Genomic DNA, 22,259 nt, shown 5'->3' on the forward strand with positions numbered 1-22,259 from the left:
GCTCAGTTGGATAATAAATAAGTGATGAGACGTTCTAATAAGATCTATAGAGTTCCTTAACATACTGTGATTGACAGTAGTGTATTGCCCGATTTCCTTGTGGCGACTGTTGTCTCGATCAGAGCGTAGCAATAAAAACAGTGCTAACTAAATTTTTAGCGTCAATGGATCTTACGATTTTAGTTATAGAATGAGTTTTTCTGTGTACTAACTAAAATTGACTTGCAACCAACTTTTGCCATTGTCAGCGTTATTGGCAGCACACCACGCCCCCTTGTACGGACCAATCTCCTTCATACCAATACGTGCACGGCTTGCATCTTCAGAATTGGATCCGGCATACATGTCCTTGTCTGGTACTCGGAAATATTCTTTATCGTTTGGCCCAGGAACCTTTACACCCAGTTCCACATTTGGGTTATAGTCTTTATCTTTTTGAAAAGAAAATCAAATAAGAATCAAAAATAAGAATTGAATTGACTTTTTTTATTACATCAATTTAAGTGTTATTCATACATAAGTAACATATAACCTTCCTTCCTTCCTTCCTTCCTTCCCACCTTCTTTCTTTCTTTCTTTCTTTCTTTCTTTCTTTCTTTCTTTCTTTCTTTCTTTCTTTCTTTCTTTCTTTCTTTCTTTCTTTCTTTCTTTCTTTCTTTCTTTCTTTCTTTCTTCCTTTCTTTCTTTCTTTCTTTCTTTCTTCCTACAATAGTCAAATGTCAAAATTATTTTTGGTTTGCAAACACAATCCGGCATAATACTTACATTTACAAATGTGTTTCGTAGAGTTTAAAATTTCGATACAATTGATTTCGTACTTAGGGTTGAGAAAATGGACTATTTCCCGATTAGTACAATTTTTTGATTTGGAGCAGTCGCCATTTATATATAGTTCTGGAAATTAAAAACAAAAACAATTCAAATATGAGAGCAATTATGATAACTTAAAAGAATCAATAGTAGCAATCTAAATCTAAGGTATTTTGCTAGTTTGACTAAGTTCACAAGTTAACAAATTAATTTTGCCATGAATAAACTGAAAAAGAGCAAATCAAAACATATCTAAATTCTTCGTTTGCGCGATGCTTCATCGCCGGCGGTCATATTGGTGGAATTTAACAAACTATTTATTTATTCCTTTGTTTATACCATCAACATAGCTGACAAATAATAAATATTATTATTATTATCATTGTTATTATTATTATTAATATTATTAATATTATTATTATTATTATTATTTATTCAAACCTTTGAAGCAATTTGGCACGATTGGCGGTGTAGACGATCAATATGCATAAAAAAATTTTACCAGATTTTTTGTTTACTGTTTATCTTGATACCCAAAGTTATAAACATTAACTAATGTGCATTGTTCTAGAACTGCAAATCGCATCATTGCTCTCCTTCGATTTCAGTTATGGCGAAATGACACAAAAAAAGGATTGAATGTGATAAAACTAAAATTATACAAGTTAATACTCTTTAGCAAAAAAAGAATTTGAACTACAATATTTATATATTAATATTTAAAGTAAGGTTGCTTTGAAAACAGTAATTACTGAAGTATGAAAACAATGCGGTTTGGTGTGTCTCTAGACCAAAAAATCTATAATACGCAGGAATACAAGTATTTTTTTTTTCCGGTCCGGTATCCTAAAACATCGTGCATTCTGATTGGCTGTTTGAACAGCCGGTATTTTGTCAGTATCTGCCCGCGCTGGCGGTCCGGTATCCTTTGCCGCTAAATAACAAAACAAAACGATTACAAAAACAAGTAAAAAAATACGGGAAAAAAAGAAATATGTTATTTACCGTCCTATAGTCGGTCCGGATAGGGAAAAATTGTGCCCTCGGTCTTGAAAACGTGTATTCAAGACCTCGGGCACAGTTTTTCCCTATCCGGACCTCCTTGCCGGTAAATAACATATACAGTCAATTCAAAAAACGTTGTCGTCGACCGGCTCAAGCCTACGCGACTGGACCGAAAGGAATATGGGTAAAAATCACTGAAGCGGTTAAATATTCGTTCTGAATTAATTGTTCCCGCTAGTAATAAGATAATATTGGAGAGAAACATTCATCAAATGCATGTCTTCGGGTTTAGGGAAAGAAAAACAAAGTAGTCATGATTCAGTTCACAATTCCGAAAATATGAAGGCATTAAAGGACAACTGACCCTCCAAAATGACCCATTTTTAAGAGGAACTACATCATTTGAGAAGTCCAAAAATCCAGTTTTTAAAGGGGATAGAGCATCCATTTTTCTAAAACAATTTTTTGAAAACATCGCATATATCGCTCTGGTGGCCGCCATCTTGCGCTTTTATCGCGGGCTCAGAAAAATAGCGTAATGACGTCACAACGTCACAAGAGTTCAAGCTTCCAGTTGTTTGCCTGACTTCTTCCTCAGTTTCTTATACGTTTTACTCAATATTTTGCGAAAAAATACAACTTGGTCATCAAATTAAAGGCATGTCAGAATCCAATTCTTCTTCCGAAGGCTCGGACAGCTCGGGAGACGATTTCGCTCAAGAATTTTTCGGAATGGACGACGAATTTGGTTTACGGCCATATCAGTTTGAACCAGAAATAGAAATCTCCTCAGATGAAGAGTTCAGAGAAGGATCTGACAGTGACATTATTGAAGACGATGAACAAGAGAACAATCGACTTACAAATTCAGATTGGTAAGTCGTACTTCTGTCTTATCACAAAACTGAACTACATATCCATTTTATATAAAATCGTATCTTGCCACTCGTGTTCTTGCAATCTGTTCTTTAGATATTGGTATGCATGAATCCAGTTTGCGACCAAAAGCAATACCAACTTTCGCAATTTTAATTAAAAATATGTTTAAAAACATCGCTTGATAGTCAATAAGTTATATACTGCAGGATATAGATACAGGGATATAGTTGTGTCACAAGTTGTGTATGTATATTCTCACTTGGGACAATCGTTGATAATGTTCAAAGATACTAAGAATTGTTTTATTTCTGTTAAATAGGTGTACCTGTGGTAGCTGCCAAATTATGGATTCAATATCTGAATGCATTTGTTGCCAAGAAATCGAAAAAGTGGTTGCAACATGCCAGTCTGTTGTTGAAGATGGAGATGCTGATGAACCACCACCATGCATTACTCAACATCCTGGATTCTTACCTGTTTGTGCCAATAAGTATGTTCTTCGAACCGCATGGGCTCAGTACAGACACATTGCATATAGGCAACTAGCAAGATGGTGCTGGGGAGTTCTTGGAAAGGAAGTTCGGGTTGTTCTGCCCTCTTGTGCTGTCATGTGCATCAGAGCACACTTCCCTCCCCCTGGACTAGAGGAGGACTTTGAATTTGAAGGTTTTCACTATGCAGATGATTAGCTTGGCCTAAAGTTACATGGAGTTATCATATACATTTTATTTATTCCTTACTTCATTTCATATACACAGAGTGGATTTTTTTCTATCAGGATTTCTGAATTGATAAATTGAAAAGGAAAACATGGAAAGGCTGAGACCAAAATGTATAAGAGTAGTCATGAATTTATTTTTAGATGAAGTACATATAGAAAGTTGTTTATATAAATGTTTTGTAGGTTTTGCATATTTTATTATTTAAAAACAACTACACCTAGACAAAATGTCCAGCTGAATAGAGAACCTAGTGTACAAAGCACTAGTGGACAAAATCATGAGCTAACCAAGCAAATTTTGCAGTTATACTAGACATGGATAACCAATATTTCCTGGGCACCAATTTGTCTGAAAACAAGGCTAGTCAGTATTGTTTATAAAGAATTTGCCTTGAAGTAGCATGCTATAATGGATTCAAAAATTGTGCTAAATGAAAAAAATATTCTCTTGGTGATAGAATCCCACCCCATCTTAGAATCTCGGTACTGACTAGTCTCATTGTCAGACAAATTGGCACTAGGAAATCTTGGCATCCAGGCTTGTCAGCCATTTATGGCTCATATATTTTTTTTCCAGGCAAATAGGCCCTTTGCAGCTCAGTAATCATGTGCTGATTAATTCACTGAGAGCAAATGAATGAACATCTTGATTCCCATGAGTGAAAGCGAAAGTCACTATTCAGCTGGAATTTTTTCTATACTACATTCATACTGGGAGAGACCCCATATATAATGGAGCGTAGATAGTTAAAGAAAAGACCTCTTTTAAGATTTCATTTAAAAGTCAATCGTTTCCTAAGTGGTAATGATATTTTAATAAAATTTTCATCTGAACATCTAAAAACTGCAAACTTATCTACCACTTTAATCAGGTCCCCTTCACATTAATTACATATTTTGTTTATAGCAGTTTTACTTGGGTCTGTCATGTACCTTCCCATTTGTAGAAGCATTGTAATTATTACCAGTAATGAACACAACTGTTCAAAGATGAGGGGGATTGGGACGACAGGCTTACTTGACAGTTCTTTCAAAACAGCTATTCACTAGAGTACAATCACTAAAAGAGTGCCAATGATGCTTTGCATTATTTTCTACTAGATAGTGTTAATTAAAAATAGGAAATGGTTAGAATTGGCATCACTTAACACTACACATTTTAGTGTTTGTAGTCTCTACTACATTCCATTTAAATTAATTACCTAGAAAATCTTGACCGGTGTCGTTCAATCAATTCCTGTTTGTCTGGGGCAGGAACACTAGCAATGTTTCTTGGTAATTCAACCTCTTCAATTGGGTCAACCCCTGCAGCCTCCATGCCACCCTCACAAATTTCAAGTACTTTCAGTTGTAGCTCAGGGAGGAAAGCATAGCTTTTTCTTTGTAAGACTGGCTTAACAACCCAGCGCTTGTGCATCTTAGGGAAGCACTTGCGATAACGAGCTTCTCCACTCCTTGGGCCTTTTTGAACAATTGCTTGAATTCTAGCTGTATTGAAATTGTTGTCAATGGCAGCAAGTTGAGTACGAGCAACCATTCCCTTGTAAGAGAAGTGCTCTCTTTTTGAGCAATACTTCAGCATCATCGAATGATAAACTTCAAGCCCTCCTGTGTGACAAAAGTCGGTCAATCTTGCCAAGTTGAAGGACAACCTCTTCTAGGGCCACATGAGCTGGTGACCCCGGCTTGATCCAGTGTGTGGTGCGCACTTGTCTGTGGGTTAGGGGAGGATGGGCACACTTTTTGAATACCTCTGCATCCTTCCAGGAATGCTTGTTCACGCAATGGTGAACAACAGATTTCCACTTCTCTCTCAAAAGTTGTACATCCCCATTACATGTAGCAGCACACCACCAAAGATGGTTTGAAATGGATTGTATCCAGGGTGCCAGCTCTTGGTTTTTCTTCAATTTTGCTTTCTTGTTCAGCTTTTTTACAATTGACTTGGAAAGATGCCACACATCATACTGGTGTTTGATGTGGCTAAAATCTTTTGCCATAGTGCTGGTGATGGATGTGTGTCTGTCAGTTGTGATACATTTTATACTGACCGTGTCTTCTAAAGTGTTCAAACACCTTAGAAACCCCTCTTTCTCCATAGCATTGGAGCTGGTTACTTCAGAGACTTGAACAATGCTGAAGGTGGCAATTTTCCCTGTGCTTGTCTCCATCATAGTATATGTGCCATATTTAGCACTATGACCAGGACTGTCACTTCGGCCATCACCATTGAGATTTACTATGTCCTTATTTGACAGCTCTTCAATTACAGCAGCCTCCTCTCTCTTCCAAGCATCATTAACAACAGGAAATAGGTAACGTTCCTGATGTCTGTAAAAGACCCTCTCACTCAGAAATTTTAGGCCAAGACAGGATGCAAAGTTTTGAAGTCTGGTAAAAGTATTACCAGTAAATAATATTGATGAGGAAATCAACAAGTTCCCAATAGCTAAGCGATTTAACATTGGCTGTGAGTACCATGTCAAAGCATGATGTTTCATACATGTAGTTGTCACAATAAGTAGGCTGCCTTGACATACAAAGTTGACATCAGCGACAGGTGCTCCACAGCTTCTACAAAACTTGAATAACTGCTGCAAACAAGAGTTAAATACCAAATATTTAGGTTCTTTGATATGGTTTTCAAGAGTTTTATTGCAGTCTTTGTTTTCTGGCTCTAATTCACTGTCCGTTGTTGAAACTGTCTCTTGCGATGAAACAATGAAACCATCATCATCGTCACTTAGTGGGAGTCCCTCTTCCTCTGAAAACAAAGACTTTTCTGACTTTTGTGGAGACACTGTTGGCATTGACTTTACTGGTGAGGGGTGATAGCTAGTACTGTAGCTGTGGTCGTGGAAGCTCACACTGAGTATTTCATCTCTACTGATGTTTGGTGAAGGGGAGGGATTGTAAACTGTTGTTGTGTCGGCATCTTTATAGTATCCAGGCTCTGTCTGAGTTGATGCAGTGGATGTTACAACATATCTACAACCAAGGCAACACTGAACACCAATCTCCTTACAAAGTGGTTCAGGAGAGAACTCTGGTGTTTCCATACTTGGTGGATCTTCACACGAGGGATTTATTGTGGCACATAGCTGCTCCACATTCTTTGAAAATACAAAAATAAACAATGTTTTCAACAATACTATAAACCATTCTTCGAGGCCTACTTTACCTTAAATAATACAAAATAAACATATTAACCAACAATGCTATAAATTATTCTTCCGGGGTCATTTATCCAAGCAAATTTGGAATATTACGGCAACATTGTTATGGTTTACGAATAAATATCAAATGTAAACTAAACACGTGCAAATAACCATTTTGAAAATTTCAAGTATCGATCAAGTATTACTAGCTATACTTATGATTTTAAGCAACATTTCATCTATGAAAGCATAAATAGCTAATGATTGATGACTCGCTTCGGTATGCATTAATAAGTCTTTTTCATGAGTGATTATTTCGAAAAACAATGTAAACTATGTTATGTATAAATGACATGTTATCTCACCTCTTCGTTTTGTTTGCGTTTGAGCCGGTTCTCTGATGTAGCTCTTCTTTTAGCTGGCTTGCAAAAATTGAATACTGACGGAACAGCATCGCTCTTTAATCTCCTCTTCCTTTTTATCCCGGTTAACTGCTCCATCAGATCCACTTCAAAGCATGAATCCTCGAAGTGATCGCTGCAAACGTAGCAGTTCTTCAAAGGCGGCAGGTTCTCTCTCTTTATCCGCGCTATCCATGCCTTCTGAAGAGCTATTTTGTTAGGAATTTTGTGGTAGCTAACAGACTCAGTTTTGGAAGAATGGTTGGTGCATTCTGGCACACAACAATGAACCATCTGGATTAAGAAACTTACTCTAACTTAGACTATTAAAAGATCGACTAGCACTCGAAATATACAAACTCAACAAGTTTGGAATGCAAGCTTCACGTTGTGACGTCACGGCATTAATGCGGTAATTTATTGCGGGCTCAAATATGGCGCTCTTCTATTGGTATTTTTCGCGAATTGATTATTTCTTTTCGGCGACATAGAAGCTGTATCAGAGTTCAAAGTTGAATTTATGTGATCTATGTACGTTGTAGTTTTATATGAAAAACGGCAATTTTTGGGGTCAGTTGTCCTTTAAAAAAACGTCTCCTTCAACACTTCCCGCTCGCCTACGAAGGTTCGTGCTGTAAACCAGGCATAACTAGTCAGATAAAATTATGGAGTCAACTCGGCTTCAATGATTACTACCCAGAGTTCCTTTCGGTCCAGTCGCGTAGGCTTGAGTTGGTCGATGACAACATTTTTTGAATTGACTGTATATCTGAATTACTGGAAGTATATAGTATTAGATTTTCTTAAGTAGCCCAGAAAAGAGCAAGAGAAAATAAATATTTTTGTTCTTGTCTAATGATCAAGACTAGAGTCAGTTATGTATAGACTGGATTATGATATTGGATATCATTAACCTATAACTTACAAAACTCTCTTGACTTGAAAAATATATTGTTTGTATTTAACTAAATACATTATTACAGCTTTGAGTTGCAAGTCTTACATAGGTTCTTAAAGAAAATAAGGATACAAAGTTGAGAAAAGGTTGATGAACATAGTACAACATATTGAACAATTTTATTGAAAATATATTATTATTTGAATACCTTCATACGAGCAATCGAGAGACGAGTAAACTGAAGCACTGAAAAGGACAGCGACGACCAAAAGTCCAGTGCACAGCACATTAGAATAACACATAATGATAGATAAAACTTGTTAAAAGAGTGTAAAGCACAAGGAAAGGGTGTTAGAGATTCTTAATGTTTTCGGATATCAAACACGTCAGGTGAACTATCGATCTACAGAACAATCCGCTTCAGGCTATATTTTTACTTACGTAAAGCGACGAGACACCTCAATTATTTCAGTCGTTTGCTTGTCTAGTAAACGTCACTTAGAACATTCTAAAATATTCAGTATAGCGTCAAATTATGCTTAAAGAAATGCACACGAAACATTTCTATCTATTCTTAGATGTGTTTTAAAAATAATAGACGAGATACAAAGAAAAATCTTGTTTTTTCTCGAACGATGATATTAAACGTGCCATACTTATAAATTATTTCAATTGACGAAGGATATCGGTAGCTTCATTAGGATCTTTGGAATGTTTCAAAACAGTCGTGTATACGAGTTAGACGCTGGCAGCAGAATGGTAATGAATGAAGAATTGGGTTTTGGGCGGTGTAAAGTTATACTTATAAACATTTAGTTCATAATCCATATGTAATACTATGACGAGTGTTTGTATATAAGTATGTACTAGTTATAGCAAGTGTGTGTCGAATGTTTTTTTTTTTGTTGTTGTTGAAAGTTATAAACGTTTCTTAAATAATATTTCATTAAGTTTAACAAAGGCTTTGAAATCAAGCATTTTCTAGTAAAATTGTTTAGTATATATGTGATGTATGGTTGAAGTTTTCAGATTTTGTCGTGTAAAATATTCCATCCTATCTTTCTACACCCTTCAGGCTATTAAGTAGACCTTTTTCGAATTCACTTGAGTGACCATGAAAGAGTGGCTCCAGGTCGAGGTTGGACTTGATAAGATAATAATAATAATGATGAGGATGATGAGGATGAGGATGATGATGAGAATGAGAAGGAGGAGGAGGAGGAGGAGGAGGAGGAGGAGGAGGAGGAGGAGAAGGATGATGATGATGAGGAGGAGGAGTAGGAGGATGAGGATGAGGAGGAGGATGAGGATGAGGATGAGGATGGGGATGAGGATGAGGATGATGTGCTTAGCTAACAGCTACTTTACAGCCATGCCACGTAAAAATAGACAAAACCAAGTAATTTAAAAACATATATAAGGATATAGACTATAAAAATATGACTAAAACATAACAAGGCAACTCCCTGTATACGATATGTATGTAATGAATTAATTAGGATGGAAATACGCAGTAAATGTATGAAAGATCAAGTGTAACTTTGACTTGGCGCCATTCTTTCGTGGTCACTCAAGCTAATATACCTCCTCGGCTTGGGAGTTATGTTTTCCATTTCAGACCACGTGTCATTCCCTTGAGAATGAGATTCTTTCTTGGAGTTGTATCCATATTCATGTGTCTTCTCATGTACAACCGAGCGCAACCGTTAAATAAAGAAAGGATAATCTATAGAATGACACGTGGTCTGAAATGGGACATCATTACGCCCGTGTCGAGGAGGTCTATTCGGGAAAGGTACATCAATAAGTACAGATTTCATTGCATGTGTCAAGTGTTGTTTAATGAAACTGCTTTCAGGTATTAACAATATTTTTTTTAAATCTATCGCAAAAACAAAAGGACGACCACTGAATTGGCGTGTTTGTGCCACATGCTTCGTGGACTATTGTTACAGAACCGATGTTAAACTAACTCAGATCTTTCCTATAACATAATAGATGAGGTAGCTGAGCTCTGTAAGGAGAATATTGAGACCTGATAATTGATAATTGAGCTCCACAAGAAAAATACCTGCAGATGAATATTTCACAAAGATATGATTGTAAAAGGTTGCTATGTTTCTATCACAAGTATACACATGTACTCATCGAGTACGTTTTATTTTTGTTGAGAATTTACGATTGCTAGTTTTCGTATAGCTGCCATGTGAGTGGTTGAATTTAACAAAAATATTATTTTTCTTTGTTTGTTTCGTTATACCAACCAACATTGCAGCCATCTTTCTTATTTAAAGGATTGCAAGCCATGCAGGCATTTTAGTTTGGGTGGGCAGGCACTCGACCGGCGGTACTGGCAAAGATAGACTATTGTAACCCTCCCACCCATCTCGATTTCATCATTGGACGCGTACACTTTAGAAAAAAATGAGGCAATGATAATTAAGCCAAAACAAGCAGTAGTACAGCAGTCTAAAAGAAATATTTGTTCATTCGGCGAATAACTTGTTGTCCATAGTATATTGTACATTATGGTTTAGGCAAATGTTTGGTTGTCGATATTGTCTTGCTGGTTCCTTGATCCTTGCTTGATTTCCAATTCTTCCTCGTTCAAATTTCCTTTTGACATCTAGATAAATTTTGAAGAAAAATAATGTTAAACTAAATTTTATATAAAAATATTTAAACTCGTCAGCTCTTCATCTACTTCATCTAGTACTTTACATGTTTCAGATCTATCCTTTATATGTTCTAAACCCGTGGGAATATTTCCCACGGCATACAACCAAAGTTACGTTAATACTGAATGAATAAAAGATATAGATAAAGAGTATAAGATATTATTAAGATATAGATGTAGTTAAGATACATTGCTTTGACTTCGATTCTAATAGTTGTGACATCAATTTTTGGGTTTTTAACAAAAGTTCATTTTAACGAAAATATTATTGAAATTGGTATTACTTGTTGAGAAAGTTCGATTTGAAGTCTTTTCAGTAATTATTTCTTCTAAAGAATAACAGCAAGACTATTAGACTTATTAAGAATCCTAGCAGGCTGTTATCAACCAGGCATATAAGCCTTTTGTAAGATAACGATTTTAATTAGATCTATGATGATAGTCCAGCGTTTTTTCGTTGGTAATAGATCTTCGTTCTATACCGCAACGTTCCTTGATTACAGACTCGTTTACTCAGAGTTAGCCTGATTCCAGCCTCAATATATTCATAAATACCAACGGTAAAGTAAAGAATGCACAACTTGAACGATAGAAACTCACCTGGCTATTATTCAACATTGCTTTCAGAGTATTGCAGATTTGATCGAAAGTAGGACGTTGTTTAGGATTGGCTTGCCAACACATCTGCATCACGCGATATCTGTAAGAAGAAAGAATAAGGAACACCTCGTCATATTATTTCGAATGACGTCAATTTCGAGGAGCGCGCGTGCGCGTAAAAAAACGTGCGTACAAAGGATGCGAGTGAGAAATTCGCGAGCGTCCATGATTACAAACCAACTGACTCGAAAAGTCCCCTTCACATTTTCCTGCGCCATCTTGACTGGTAGCCGTGGCTTTGCATCGAAGCGAGACGAACAGTGAGCTTGTGAATAATTGTTCAAGGTGTTTAAAAAAGGTCTCTATCATTGCAAGCTCTGTTAGAGTTCTATTAGAGTAAACTTTATAATGCACATTCTGAAGCATAAAATCCTTGTTTGGCGTGTACTGAACCTCGCCCTTTTATCTCATGACAGTCGTGCAACGTAGAAACATATTCAATTTGAAGTAAATTCTAAGAATACCGAGCTTACAATTCATCGGGTGTTCCTTCAGGTTGCTCCAATCTGTAGCCTTTCTTTTGTTGTTTAAGCAGTTCCGTGAAAGAGATAGCTCCATGTGGCATGAGGCCTTCAAAAATAAATGTCATTATGATCGTCAGCGTAACTTGAGAAAGCAGCAATAAAAAAAGGTCATGATTCGTAGAAAAAACCCTCTGTACTGATCAAATTCATCCGGGCATTGCTAACTCACAGGTTGAAATCAGTTTGGCGTATTGGGTTTTGCTTTGGCAGGAAAACCGAAATATGGCGACCAATTCAATATCTATTGATCTGTACTGACTAGCGACTGAATATTCTTGTGTAGATAGAAAAACGTTTACACTTGTATTAGAGGCTAGTCAGTCGTTAGTGAAAGCAAAACGATAGTTATACGAATTAGTCGCCATATTTCGACTCGGTGTATATGGGTTAATTATGTGGTAACACGACCCGAATAAAAATGAAGCAATATTATTGGTTGTAATGTGGTTTTTCAAAGGCAGAACCAAACTTAGATATAATAGAATACTGACCTTTAGTTTCAATTTCCCACAAAAGAACTCCAAAAGACCATCTTAAAAGAAAGTTTAAAATAACTTGAGCCAAATAATAAAAAAAATCAAGAAAAAATAATTTAAATACACAAGTTTAAATTGTGAAAATACACTATTTCATGCTTACACATCACTCTCCAAAGTAAATCGCCTCAGCTCCAAAGACTCGATAGCCATCCATCTAGTTGGAAGCTTACCCTATTAAAAAGGGTGCAAAAATGTTAGCGAGTATATACTCAAATCAATTCTTGTATTTTCACATGAAGTTACAGACGTCATTTTGGTGTACCATTGACAACAACTTTTTCATTAGTTTCTTTCGTTAGGTACACCAATATGGCTGCCATCTGTGATGTCAGTAAACTCTCTCTCAGGGACTGAGTGAAAACGCTCTATTAGTCGTTCGTTTGACCACATCTCAAACCCATTTAACTAATTTTAACGAGATTGAAAAACAGTAACAGAAAGGTTTTTGTTTGCTTAAGAAAGTAATATACTATGCATGATTAACATAGTTAATACTCACCACTGTAGTCTTCTCGTATTCTCCCGTTTCGTAGATATCACGAGACAAGCCAAAGTCTGCTACCTTTGCAACAAAGTCGTCTGCCAACAGAACGTTCCTTGCAGCCAAGTCACGATGAACGCACTATGAGAAGGTATAACTTTAACTTACAAAACAAGAAAAAAGGCAATGCTGCATGTTGGATGTTGCATATTGCCTGTTGGATGTTGGACGTTGCAGGCTGCATGCTGCATGTTGAATGTTGCTTGTTACATGTGGCAAGTTGTATGCTGTATGCTGCATGCTGCATGTTGCTTGTTACATTTGGCAATTTGCATGCTGCACGCTGCATGTTGCATGTTGCATAATGCGTTCTGCTTACTATTAAACTTGACATGTATTTTATTTACGTGTAAATAATTTCAACACGGAAGAAAAATATTACGGAGAAACTGCAAACGAAGTCTAAGGCAATTTAGGCCTGGTATGCATCATGCAACAAAACCGGCACCAAACCTTTTTTTTTCAAAAATAGTTGTATATTGTAAATAGCTTACCCTTCTTTTTGCCAAATGGGTCATTCCTTTGGCCACATCTAATGCAATCTTTAGCCTATTAACATAATTCAGCTCGAATTCTAACTTCTCTTCTGGTTGTGTGCGTGCTTTTCGTAAGAACTCAAACAGCGATCCGTTACGGGCGAATTCGACGATTACAAACAGCTTTTCTGGAAAAAAAATCAATATATTATTAGCTGTAGCTTCGAGGAACTCATGTGGCTCGATGGGACTAATGTGTCTCTTTTTTATCTTTTTGATAAGCAAATGCTTTGTTTTCATTTTATTAATCCAGTGTATAACCTGTAAAATCTAAATAAATTAAAGATTGTAAATCTTTTTTATATGAGTACAAGTTGAAAAATCCCCATATTTTTTACAGCATGCCAGTTTGATTATATTTTTTCTGACCTTACTTCCATTACACTTGATAACACCTAGCACATTGTATTTTGTATACCCCTGTCTTTTTTTCAATAACGGCAGGACTTTCCACTTTTCCCGCCATTCATTATGATAAAGCAGAATAGTCCCCTTCACAGTTCTCTTCGCCATCTTGAAAGGTAGCCGTGAATTTGCATCGAAGCGAGACGAACGGTAAGCTTGCAGTGATAGACGCATGTGAATAGTTGTTCAAGGTGTTTAAAAAAGGTCTCTATCATTGCAAGCTCACCGTTCGTCTCGCTTCGATGCAAAGGCACGGCTACCTTTCAAGATGACGCGGGGAACTGTGAAGGGGACTTTTTAAAACACGGTTCATTTTCTTAAAATTGCCATGCGATTGTTTAACTAATAATCCTGAACGTAAGCAACAGAGAATAAAATATAAAGTATTAAGATTTGAAGTATAAAGATTTTACCATTTGTTAGAATCTAGTTATAGGATTGTTTAAAATATGGTTTATCGTACCTTCTTCAACGCAGGAACCAATCAAATTCACCAAGTTAGAATGAAAGCCAACATTTACCATGATATCAAGTTCCTGGTGAAGCTCACGGTAATCTTCTGGATTGGCTGTGCCTATGACAAGAGAACATTTATCACTATCAGCCATTCCGAGGTTGAGTGAAAAACTGGGTCGAGTTGTCATTGCAATGCATCGTGGGGCTGATTTAGGATTCGAAATAACCTCCATCTAGGAAATAGCGATATCCACTGTTTACAAACATTGACGTCCCCCAAAACAGTCCCACAATGCACTGCAATGACACTCGACCCAGTTTTTTCCTCAACATCGGAGTGGCTAAAGGACAATAGACCTTATTCGTGGTGTGACAATGTTTTCCCAATTCAGCATGACAAACCTCTGGGGGAATGAAGAGCTATTGTTTTGAAACTCGTCGGGATATCATCGTTATTCCTTTCGTATCATTTGGGACACTCATGAATTTTTCGAAGAGTAAAAACAAAAGAAAATGAATCCCCTGGAGGTTCGTCACGCTGAATTGGGAAAACATTGTCACACCACGAATAAGGTCTATTCTGACTCTACTTTGCGATTTGCTTTCACACATATATCGTACAGCTGCTCAGCCATCAGATTTTTTTTACTGGAATTTGATTCTGGTCTAACAGAAATGGCTCTGTGACTCTCCTATACCTTTTAGTGTCTTCACTGCACATTCTTTGGAATGGCCGTTTTGTAGTAGTTGCCCTTTGAATACAACGCCAAATTCTCCAGACCCAAGTTCTTCCATTAAGACCAGGTTCTCTCTCGCAAAGCTCGGGCAGTTTTCATTGACACTAAACATTGTGTTGACGTACGATTCTGGAAAAGCATCGGCTTCTTTTTCCTAATAATAATTGAAAAAAATCCGGTTTTTATAATGTTTTCCAACTGGTTTTAATGAGACAAGAAAAGCTATTAATATATATGGATGTGAGACCAGTTAAGAGGAATTGCGCATGGCAAGCAACATATCCTCATTGTCAACAGATTATATTAATTCTATCACATGACCAAGGAGGCAGGATATTACATCAGATAGGACATCACATGCGTCAAGTCAATCAAACTTAAGGTAAGTCTCTTCTAATTTTCCAAGTTTCCGGAAACAATTTGATGAAGGGGATTGTAAATTGTATCGAATAATGGTTGCTTGTTCCTTTGGACACTCATCAGTTATGGATCTAAAACATGGAATGACGTAGTTAGGTGGTATGGGCTATGAAAAAGTACTTTTTCTTTAAGGTCTAAGTAGTTTTAATTAGGAGTGAATACGGAAGATCTCTCAGAAGGACAGAGAAATCCTTGGTCAACTGACTAAGAGTTAGACCTTTTAGCTAAATGTAGTTAACATTTCAGGCCGACGTTTCATTCCCTTAATTAAGAGCAAATTTCTATTTTTGCTTTGTTTTGTTTTGTTTCGAGGTACATCATCCTTATTAAGATATCTTCTTAAGCTTCTTGGACAAACAACAGGATAATAGCCAAGAATGTGGTCTGAAATAGAAAGAAACCTATCGTTCATTATTTACAAACCTTCGGAATAGCTCTCATGTCAAGCTCTTCGATCATTTTGTTGGTGGAAGAGTTTTTACGACGACAGTATACAATAAGAATAGCCATGACAGCGATTAAGATGATGATGCAGACGATTATGATGATCGCCAAAAGCCAATCTGGCATATTATTTGGTCCTATGTATATGGAAAAAAGTTATATTGATGCACTTATACTGAGCAGGGACAGATAACAGCTATTTTGAAAAGGTTGGTGCATGTTTTGTTGGCATGTTGCATGTCGGATGTTGCATATTCAAATCCCAAAATGCACTACTGGGGACGTTAATCCAATCAGCAAAAGTTTACAACCATATAGAATTATGCAACATTCAATATTCAATACTCAACATGCAACATACAACATACAGCATGCAACATGCAACAAATAACATGCAACATACAACATGCAACATACAACATGCAACATACAACATGCAACATACAACATGTAACATACAACATGCAACATACAACATACAGCATACAATATGCAACATACAACATGCAACATACAACATACAACATGCAACATGTAACATACAACATGCAATAATCAACATGCAATAATCAACATGCAATAATCAACATGCAATAATCAACATGCAATAATCAACATGCAATAATCAACATGCAATAATCAACATGCAATAAGCAACATGAAATATGCAACATACAACATGCAAGCTGCAACATACAACATGCAATAAGCAACATGCAACACGCAACATGCAACATGTAACATGCAACAAAACTTTCACCAACCCTTTTTGAAATAGCTGTATACCGGATGGGGTTAATTGCCAGTAACGAGTACTGGAGAACTGATCGTCATTTTCGATTCTAAGTGACACGGAAAACATACATACCCATACCTGTTCTTATTTCAATTTGTGCACTCTCCTCTCCTCGAATACCATTTTCATTTTCAGCTACAATCCTTGCTGTGTATGGACTATTGGACTCTAGATCTAAGGTTAAAAGATCCAATGATGATTGCATTGGTCGACCTTACTTTGCTCTACTTCTCCATCCACCCACCCATCCATCCATCCACTCATCCATCCATCCATCCATCCATCCACCCACCCACCCATCCATCTACCCACCCACCCACCCACCCATCCATACATGCATCATCTATCCATCCATCCATCCATCCACCCATCCACCCATCCATACAATTTGTCTTTAAATGAGTCACCTGTAACTTTTGTCCTTTGTCCTTTTAACGTCGTTGTCTTTTCCTTTTCTGACGCAAACTTCCAATATTCGACGAAGTACCCTTTTATAAAGTAGTACCTATGATTCGGAGGTTCATCCCATGCGATTTCAACACCATCTTTGAATATTTCTACCACAGTCACATTTTTAGGTGATGGCGGAGGTGCTAAAAACAGATAGGAATAACTAAACTTACAAAATATCATTCTTAAAGTCATGGATTTTCGGTATTATTTCTTTTGTGTTTCATTTGTACCCTCTGTTCTTTTTTACCTGATTTTGGCAAACTATTATTGGGCATTTTTATAGGAAGCAGTTGAGTCCACTGTTTTATTATTGCGGGTTGTCATTTTTCGAATCGATATTTCTAGTTTTTTATTGAATTGGTCCAAAAGATTAAGCTGAATGACTTTTAATTTAGCTGAAATAAACCATGATTCCTTTCCATCAGCCCGATAACCTCAATTTCGACTCAGTGTATAATTAAGTCGTACTCTGATACGGACTAGGGAAGCGCGGGAGACGTAGCGGTGAGAGCGCTCGCCTCTCAGCAATGCGACCCGGACTCGCTGTCGTATGTGTGTTAGTTGTGCTTCGAGGGTTTTTCTCTTGGCTCTAGGTGGTAACTGTTACCTAGAAAGGTATCAAATATCGTCCTTACTCTTAACTCTTGTTATATTTTAACTTCAAAGGGGGGTTGACTAGCCATTCAATTCACCCCCCTCCTCCCCACATGGACCCGACCTTGAAAACTGGAAACATACCAGTGAACCTTTTGCTTTTCTAAATTGAATCCCAAAATTCGACGTAAACGTGGTGACCAGCCATCCAATCAACCCTCTGGATCCACCCTCTCTACTTCAAATATAGTTCCTTACATTTATTTAGTTCCATAAACTTGGGATCTTTATCCACTTGAAGTCCCTCCACCCATCCTGTCTTTGCTTTATTCAAAACTGTTTCAGTAATAAGAACTGTCCTTCTAGTCACTGTGCTGCCACCTTCATTATTTTTCACGACGACAACGACGACAACTCGATAACGCACTCTAACACTGCCATTACTGAAATACATAATATTGAATTTGATTAGAATCCTTATCCCAAGATCACTTTTTTAAAAGCAATTATGATCTTCAAAGTCATACTCACAAAATTTCTAAAATTTCTATTCCGGCGTAGCCATCTAAATTATTGAAAACGATCTTCATCTGGAAATATAATGTTCAAGAGTAAGCGGACAACGACCTTGATTAATTCTTGGGGAAACTTCTTACCAATACGGCGCTGGAATAACATAGCCCCTATACTACTTCTTAGGCAAACAGCATTGATGCTTTCTATTTTTCCATTGACACATCTAAAATATAAGGTCTAAACATATGGCATGGCCCATTTTCTGTGTAGGAATGTTCGTTTAACGCATCTTCGAGCAAAAAAGAAGCGGCTTTATCTCACCTGTTCTTCGAAATATTTTACGAAATTTTCGTACTCAGGTGATGTTTGATCTTCTAGTTCTTTGGTGAAATTGCGGTTTAAAATACGCAAAGCCATGTAAACTTTAATTGTTACTATAAAGAAAAAATGAAGAAAAAAATCGATGTCTTGTTCGATGAGTATTGTATTAATACTGTCCCTAGTTGACTATATAACATGAATACTGCTGTTTCGAGTTCTCTGTTGCTCAGGCTTAGCCTCGATTTTTCTTGGAATATTGGTGTGTTTTAGTGAAGGCCCGTGGAATTTCAAAGTGTTTGTATTGTGCCGACGTCGACAGCTGGTCTATATGTTATGTACTCACAAGGCGTAACTGATTTATTAAGTCGATGTTTTTTGTAGGCTATGTCGTTAATTATGAGTATGAAGCAATATGTGCGGAGACAGGAAACTCAGAAGAAATTTCTGAGTTCAGTAGGAAATTGCTGGAAACCACGACTGACCTTCCGTGTTCTAATCGGAAGCTCTAACCACTGAGCTTGTTATTATCTTACCTTGTTAAACCTTTCAAAAAAACTCTTCTCCATCACGGGGGTTCTAGAACAAAGGTACCTGTCAATATCAATCCACTGGATCCCAGTTTACAAATGAACTTTCGTTGGCTCTCAGTCACGAGGGTTGATAAGCGGCCTTGTGGACTATTATGTAACTGTCCTGTAAAAAAATTCATAACGGAAACAGAGTTAATGCATGGAATGGACCTTACTCAAACGTATCGTGGATTCGAGGCTAACATGAAAATACAAAAGAAATCACACTTTTTCTGGATGGAATTTGCGTCATATCTTTTATACTTCCATGTTAGTCTCACATTCAAGATAATTTTAAGAAGAATGCATTGTTCCGGCAAATTGTTTTTGAAACTATAGATTGTAGACTCATGACACTCACAGTAGATATTCAAGATAAATATAAACGTTACATTTGTCAGTGGGCCGGTATAACACCCACTAAGATGAAGAAACCAGGTAACATACATTATTGAAAACGGAGGATTCAAATTCTGCTTTATTGGCGATTGCATGCAGTGACCGAAAGTAACCACGGTGAAACGGGAACTGTGGGCATTCATCTAAACCCGAATAATTGAGGCGTTTAAGTGGTTTCGTCGACTACAAACAACACTAAATATATTAATATTCAAGGCCTCTGAAACACAAGTCATCTCAGCTATTCTTGGATCTTGCAATAACTAATATCAGTCTTCTATCGCTTATCGTCTACCACTTGTTACCTACTATCGCCTTTCGCCCCTCCAATCTTTTTTGAAATAGCTATAGGTGGATTTGTGTTAATTAAAAATGATTTTCCATCGAAAATTGAATCCCAGATACAATTCAAAGACATTTAAGTCATAATGGTAAATTTGTACTTCAATTTAAAACATGCACGATTTATCGACGAACCTGTAATGATTTATCGATTACAGAAGCATTCCACACGTTATGTCAGGTTCAGATTGGTTTTTTTTCGAGATCAGCCGATTGAATTCATGTAACAAATGCTTCTATAAAAACACCAATTGCAGTGAATGGAGTTTTAAGAAGAAGATGCACGTGAAACCGGAAAAATGTTCATAATTTTGTTTGTGATCGCGAGTGTTTTTTACTTATTAGAAGCAGTTTAATCATGCTTGTTCAGATTGTTAGTTTATAATTATTGCTGAATACATCTATAATTTAACAGATACTTCTATGAAAACACCAATTGCAGCGAATACAATTATAAGATAATGCATGTGAAACCGGAAAAAGACGTTCGTAATTTTGTTTGTGATCGATGTGCTTTTACTTATCGATATTATAGGCATCACCCGTTATAGAGGTATTAATCACCCGTATAAGATCAGACCAATGCAACAGCTTCTCGTGCCAATTATTTCAAATATTCTTTTTTTCGACGTTACGTTAGTGAATGGAACTCTTTATCAGGAGAAGTCGTATATTCATCTAATTTTAAGCTATCTAAAATTTCTATATCTTATATATATTTCTTATCTATATCTATTTATAAAGATGTTTCTTACTTACCTGATCTATTGCTTTGCCATCTATAGATGGTCTATAGTTCGAAACCAGCAAACACTATCAAAACTTAGTGGTAAGCCAAAAACTAGACTGAGAATCAAATGCGCAGTATTATATAAATAGATCTTTATTTCCGCACAGGGTTAGCCAATTAACTCGTTAGACATCAATTTAAGATGACACTCGCATATTTAACTCCCCTCGTAGTCCTTATGTGGCCTTTCATCCATTGAACAGATACCTCATGAATAAAATATCTTATTTAACCCATACTTTTTAAATATCAAAATAAAATAAGTGTAAATCAGTTAAAAGGAAAGGAAATGTTAGCTTACTTTGGTGGAAGAAAGCCCGACTTCATTTCGTTATTTAATGGTTCGATTCCCTTACGTAAGTTCATCCTGTCGCTTGTGATTTATCATTGCATGAAGCATGAACAATATTCGATATAAGGTCATATTAATCAAGCGTAATATTATTAAGAACAATTAATTCAATTCAACAAAAGTGACAATATCACTAAAATTTTCAAAAGAAGGAAAGTCAATATACGTGACGACACAGCGGCCATGTTGGTGTACAAAAACAATACATTTTCTATCCTCCGGGAATTGAGCTCTATTTTTATATAAAGTTTATACAAAGTAAAAAGGTGTCTTAAAGTTGAAATTTTTCAGTGCTTTTCAGACGTAAACCGATTTTCTAAAACCATAAATGTAGCTGTATTCAAAATAACCCTTCAATTGTTATCGATAGCCCTGAAATAACCTCCGGCCTGATTGAAGTCAAGGTTTGTTAGGTTTGACTACCGTTATTTATCTATTCCCAAAGATTTCACATTTTTGTTTGCATCATGTATTTGTACGCATTTATATTATATATACCGATTTTCTAAAACCATAAATGTAGCTGTATTCAAAATAACCCTTCAATTGTTATCGATAGCCCTGAAATAACCTCCGGCCTGATTGAAGTCAAGGTTTGTTAGGTTTGACTACCGTTATTTATCTATTCCCAAAGATTTCACATTTTTGTTTGCATCATGTATTTGTACGCATTTATATTATATATACCGATTTTCTAAAACCATAAATGTAGCTGTATTCAAAATAACCCTTCAATTGTTATCGATAGCCCTGAAATAACCTCCGGCCTGATTGAAGTCAAGGTTTGTTAGGTTTGACTACCGTTATTTATCTATTCCCAAAGATTTCACATTTTTGTTTGCATCATGTATTTGTACGCATTTATATTATATATACCGATTTTCTAAAACCATAAATGTAGCTGTATTCAAAATAACCCTTCAATTGTTATCGATAGCCCTGAAATAACCTCCGGCCTGATTGAAGTCAAGGTTTGTTAGGTTTGACTACCGTTATTTATCTATTCCCAAAGATTTCACATTTTTGTTTGCATCATGTATTTGTACGCATTTATATTATATATACCGATTTTCTAAAACCATAAATGTAGCTGTATTCAAAATAACCCTTCAATTGTTATCGATAGCCCTGAAATAACCTCCGGCCTGATTGAAGTCAAGGTTTGTTAGGTTTGACTACCGTTATTTATCTTTTCTCAAAGATTTCACATTTTTGTTTGCATCATGTATTTGTATGCATTTGAAGTTTGAACGCGTTTCAGGCAAAAGCTAACAAACATTTGCCTAATATTTACAATCTTTATCTAAAGTAAACTG

The 22,259-nt window shown here is 36.4% G+C and overlaps 2 protein-coding genes and 1 pseudogene across 4 annotated transcripts; 1 reads left to right on the plus strand and 2 right to left on the minus strand.

Annotated features, from left to right (window-relative positions):
• Positions 1–345: 345 nt before the first annotated feature.
• Positions 346–7,521, minus strand: LOC148908792 (uncharacterized; annotated as a pseudogene). Its single transcript, XR_016120709.1, has 4 exons — positions 6,939–7,521; positions 4,618–6,528; positions 766–894; positions 346–431 (listed from the first exon to the last, which is right to left on the minus strand). The product of XR_016120709.1 is annotated as an uncharacterized LOC148908792 (transcript).
• On the plus strand, positions 2,283–4,259 carry LOC148908793 (uncharacterized). Its single transcript, XM_089035211.1, has 2 exons — positions 2,283–2,690; positions 3,014–4,259. The coding sequence occupies exons 1-2, from the start codon at positions 2,476–2,478 to the stop codon at positions 3,381–3,383; spliced, it is 585 nt and encodes a 194-aa protein (XP_088891337.1). The 5' UTR covers positions 2,283–2,475; the 3' UTR covers positions 3,384–4,259.
• A 2,165-nt stretch (positions 7,522–9,686) lies between the features above and the next one.
• Positions 9,687–20,974, minus strand: LOC116304930 (angiopoietin-1 receptor). Of its 2 annotated transcripts, none has more exons than XM_089035213.1 (17): positions 20,893–20,974; positions 19,025–19,184; positions 18,492–18,604; positions 18,186–18,244; positions 17,913–18,097; positions 17,015–17,200; positions 16,686–16,781; positions 15,791–15,948; positions 14,909–15,101; positions 14,218–14,328; positions 13,308–13,477; positions 12,772–12,894; positions 12,373–12,443; positions 12,225–12,265; positions 11,683–11,779; positions 11,150–11,249; positions 9,687–10,498 (listed from the first exon to the last, which is right to left on the minus strand). In XM_089035213.1, exons 3-17 carry the CDS (start codon positions 18,585–18,587, stop codon positions 10,406–10,408), a joined length of 1,779 nt encoding a protein of 592 aa, XP_088891339.1. In that variant the 5' UTR covers positions 18,588–18,604; positions 19,025–19,184; positions 20,893–20,974; the 3' UTR covers positions 9,687–10,405. The 2 variants fall into 2 exon arrangements, with proteins under 2 accessions (XP_088891339.1, XP_088891338.1); XM_089035212.1 differs by lacking the exon at positions 20,893–20,974 and adding an exon at positions 20,561–20,705.
• Positions 20,975–22,259: the final 1,285 nt, after the last annotated feature.

This window comes from Actinia tenebrosa, unplaced genomic scaffold, assembly GCF_029948245.1.
Source record: "Actinia tenebrosa isolate PJP-AT-01 unplaced genomic scaffold, QUT_ActTen_1.0 PGA_scaffold3__52_contigs__length_22856419, whole genome shotgun sequence".
Classification (NCBI taxonomy): domain Eukaryota; kingdom Metazoa; phylum Cnidaria; class Anthozoa; order Actiniaria; family Actiniidae; genus Actinia; species Actinia tenebrosa.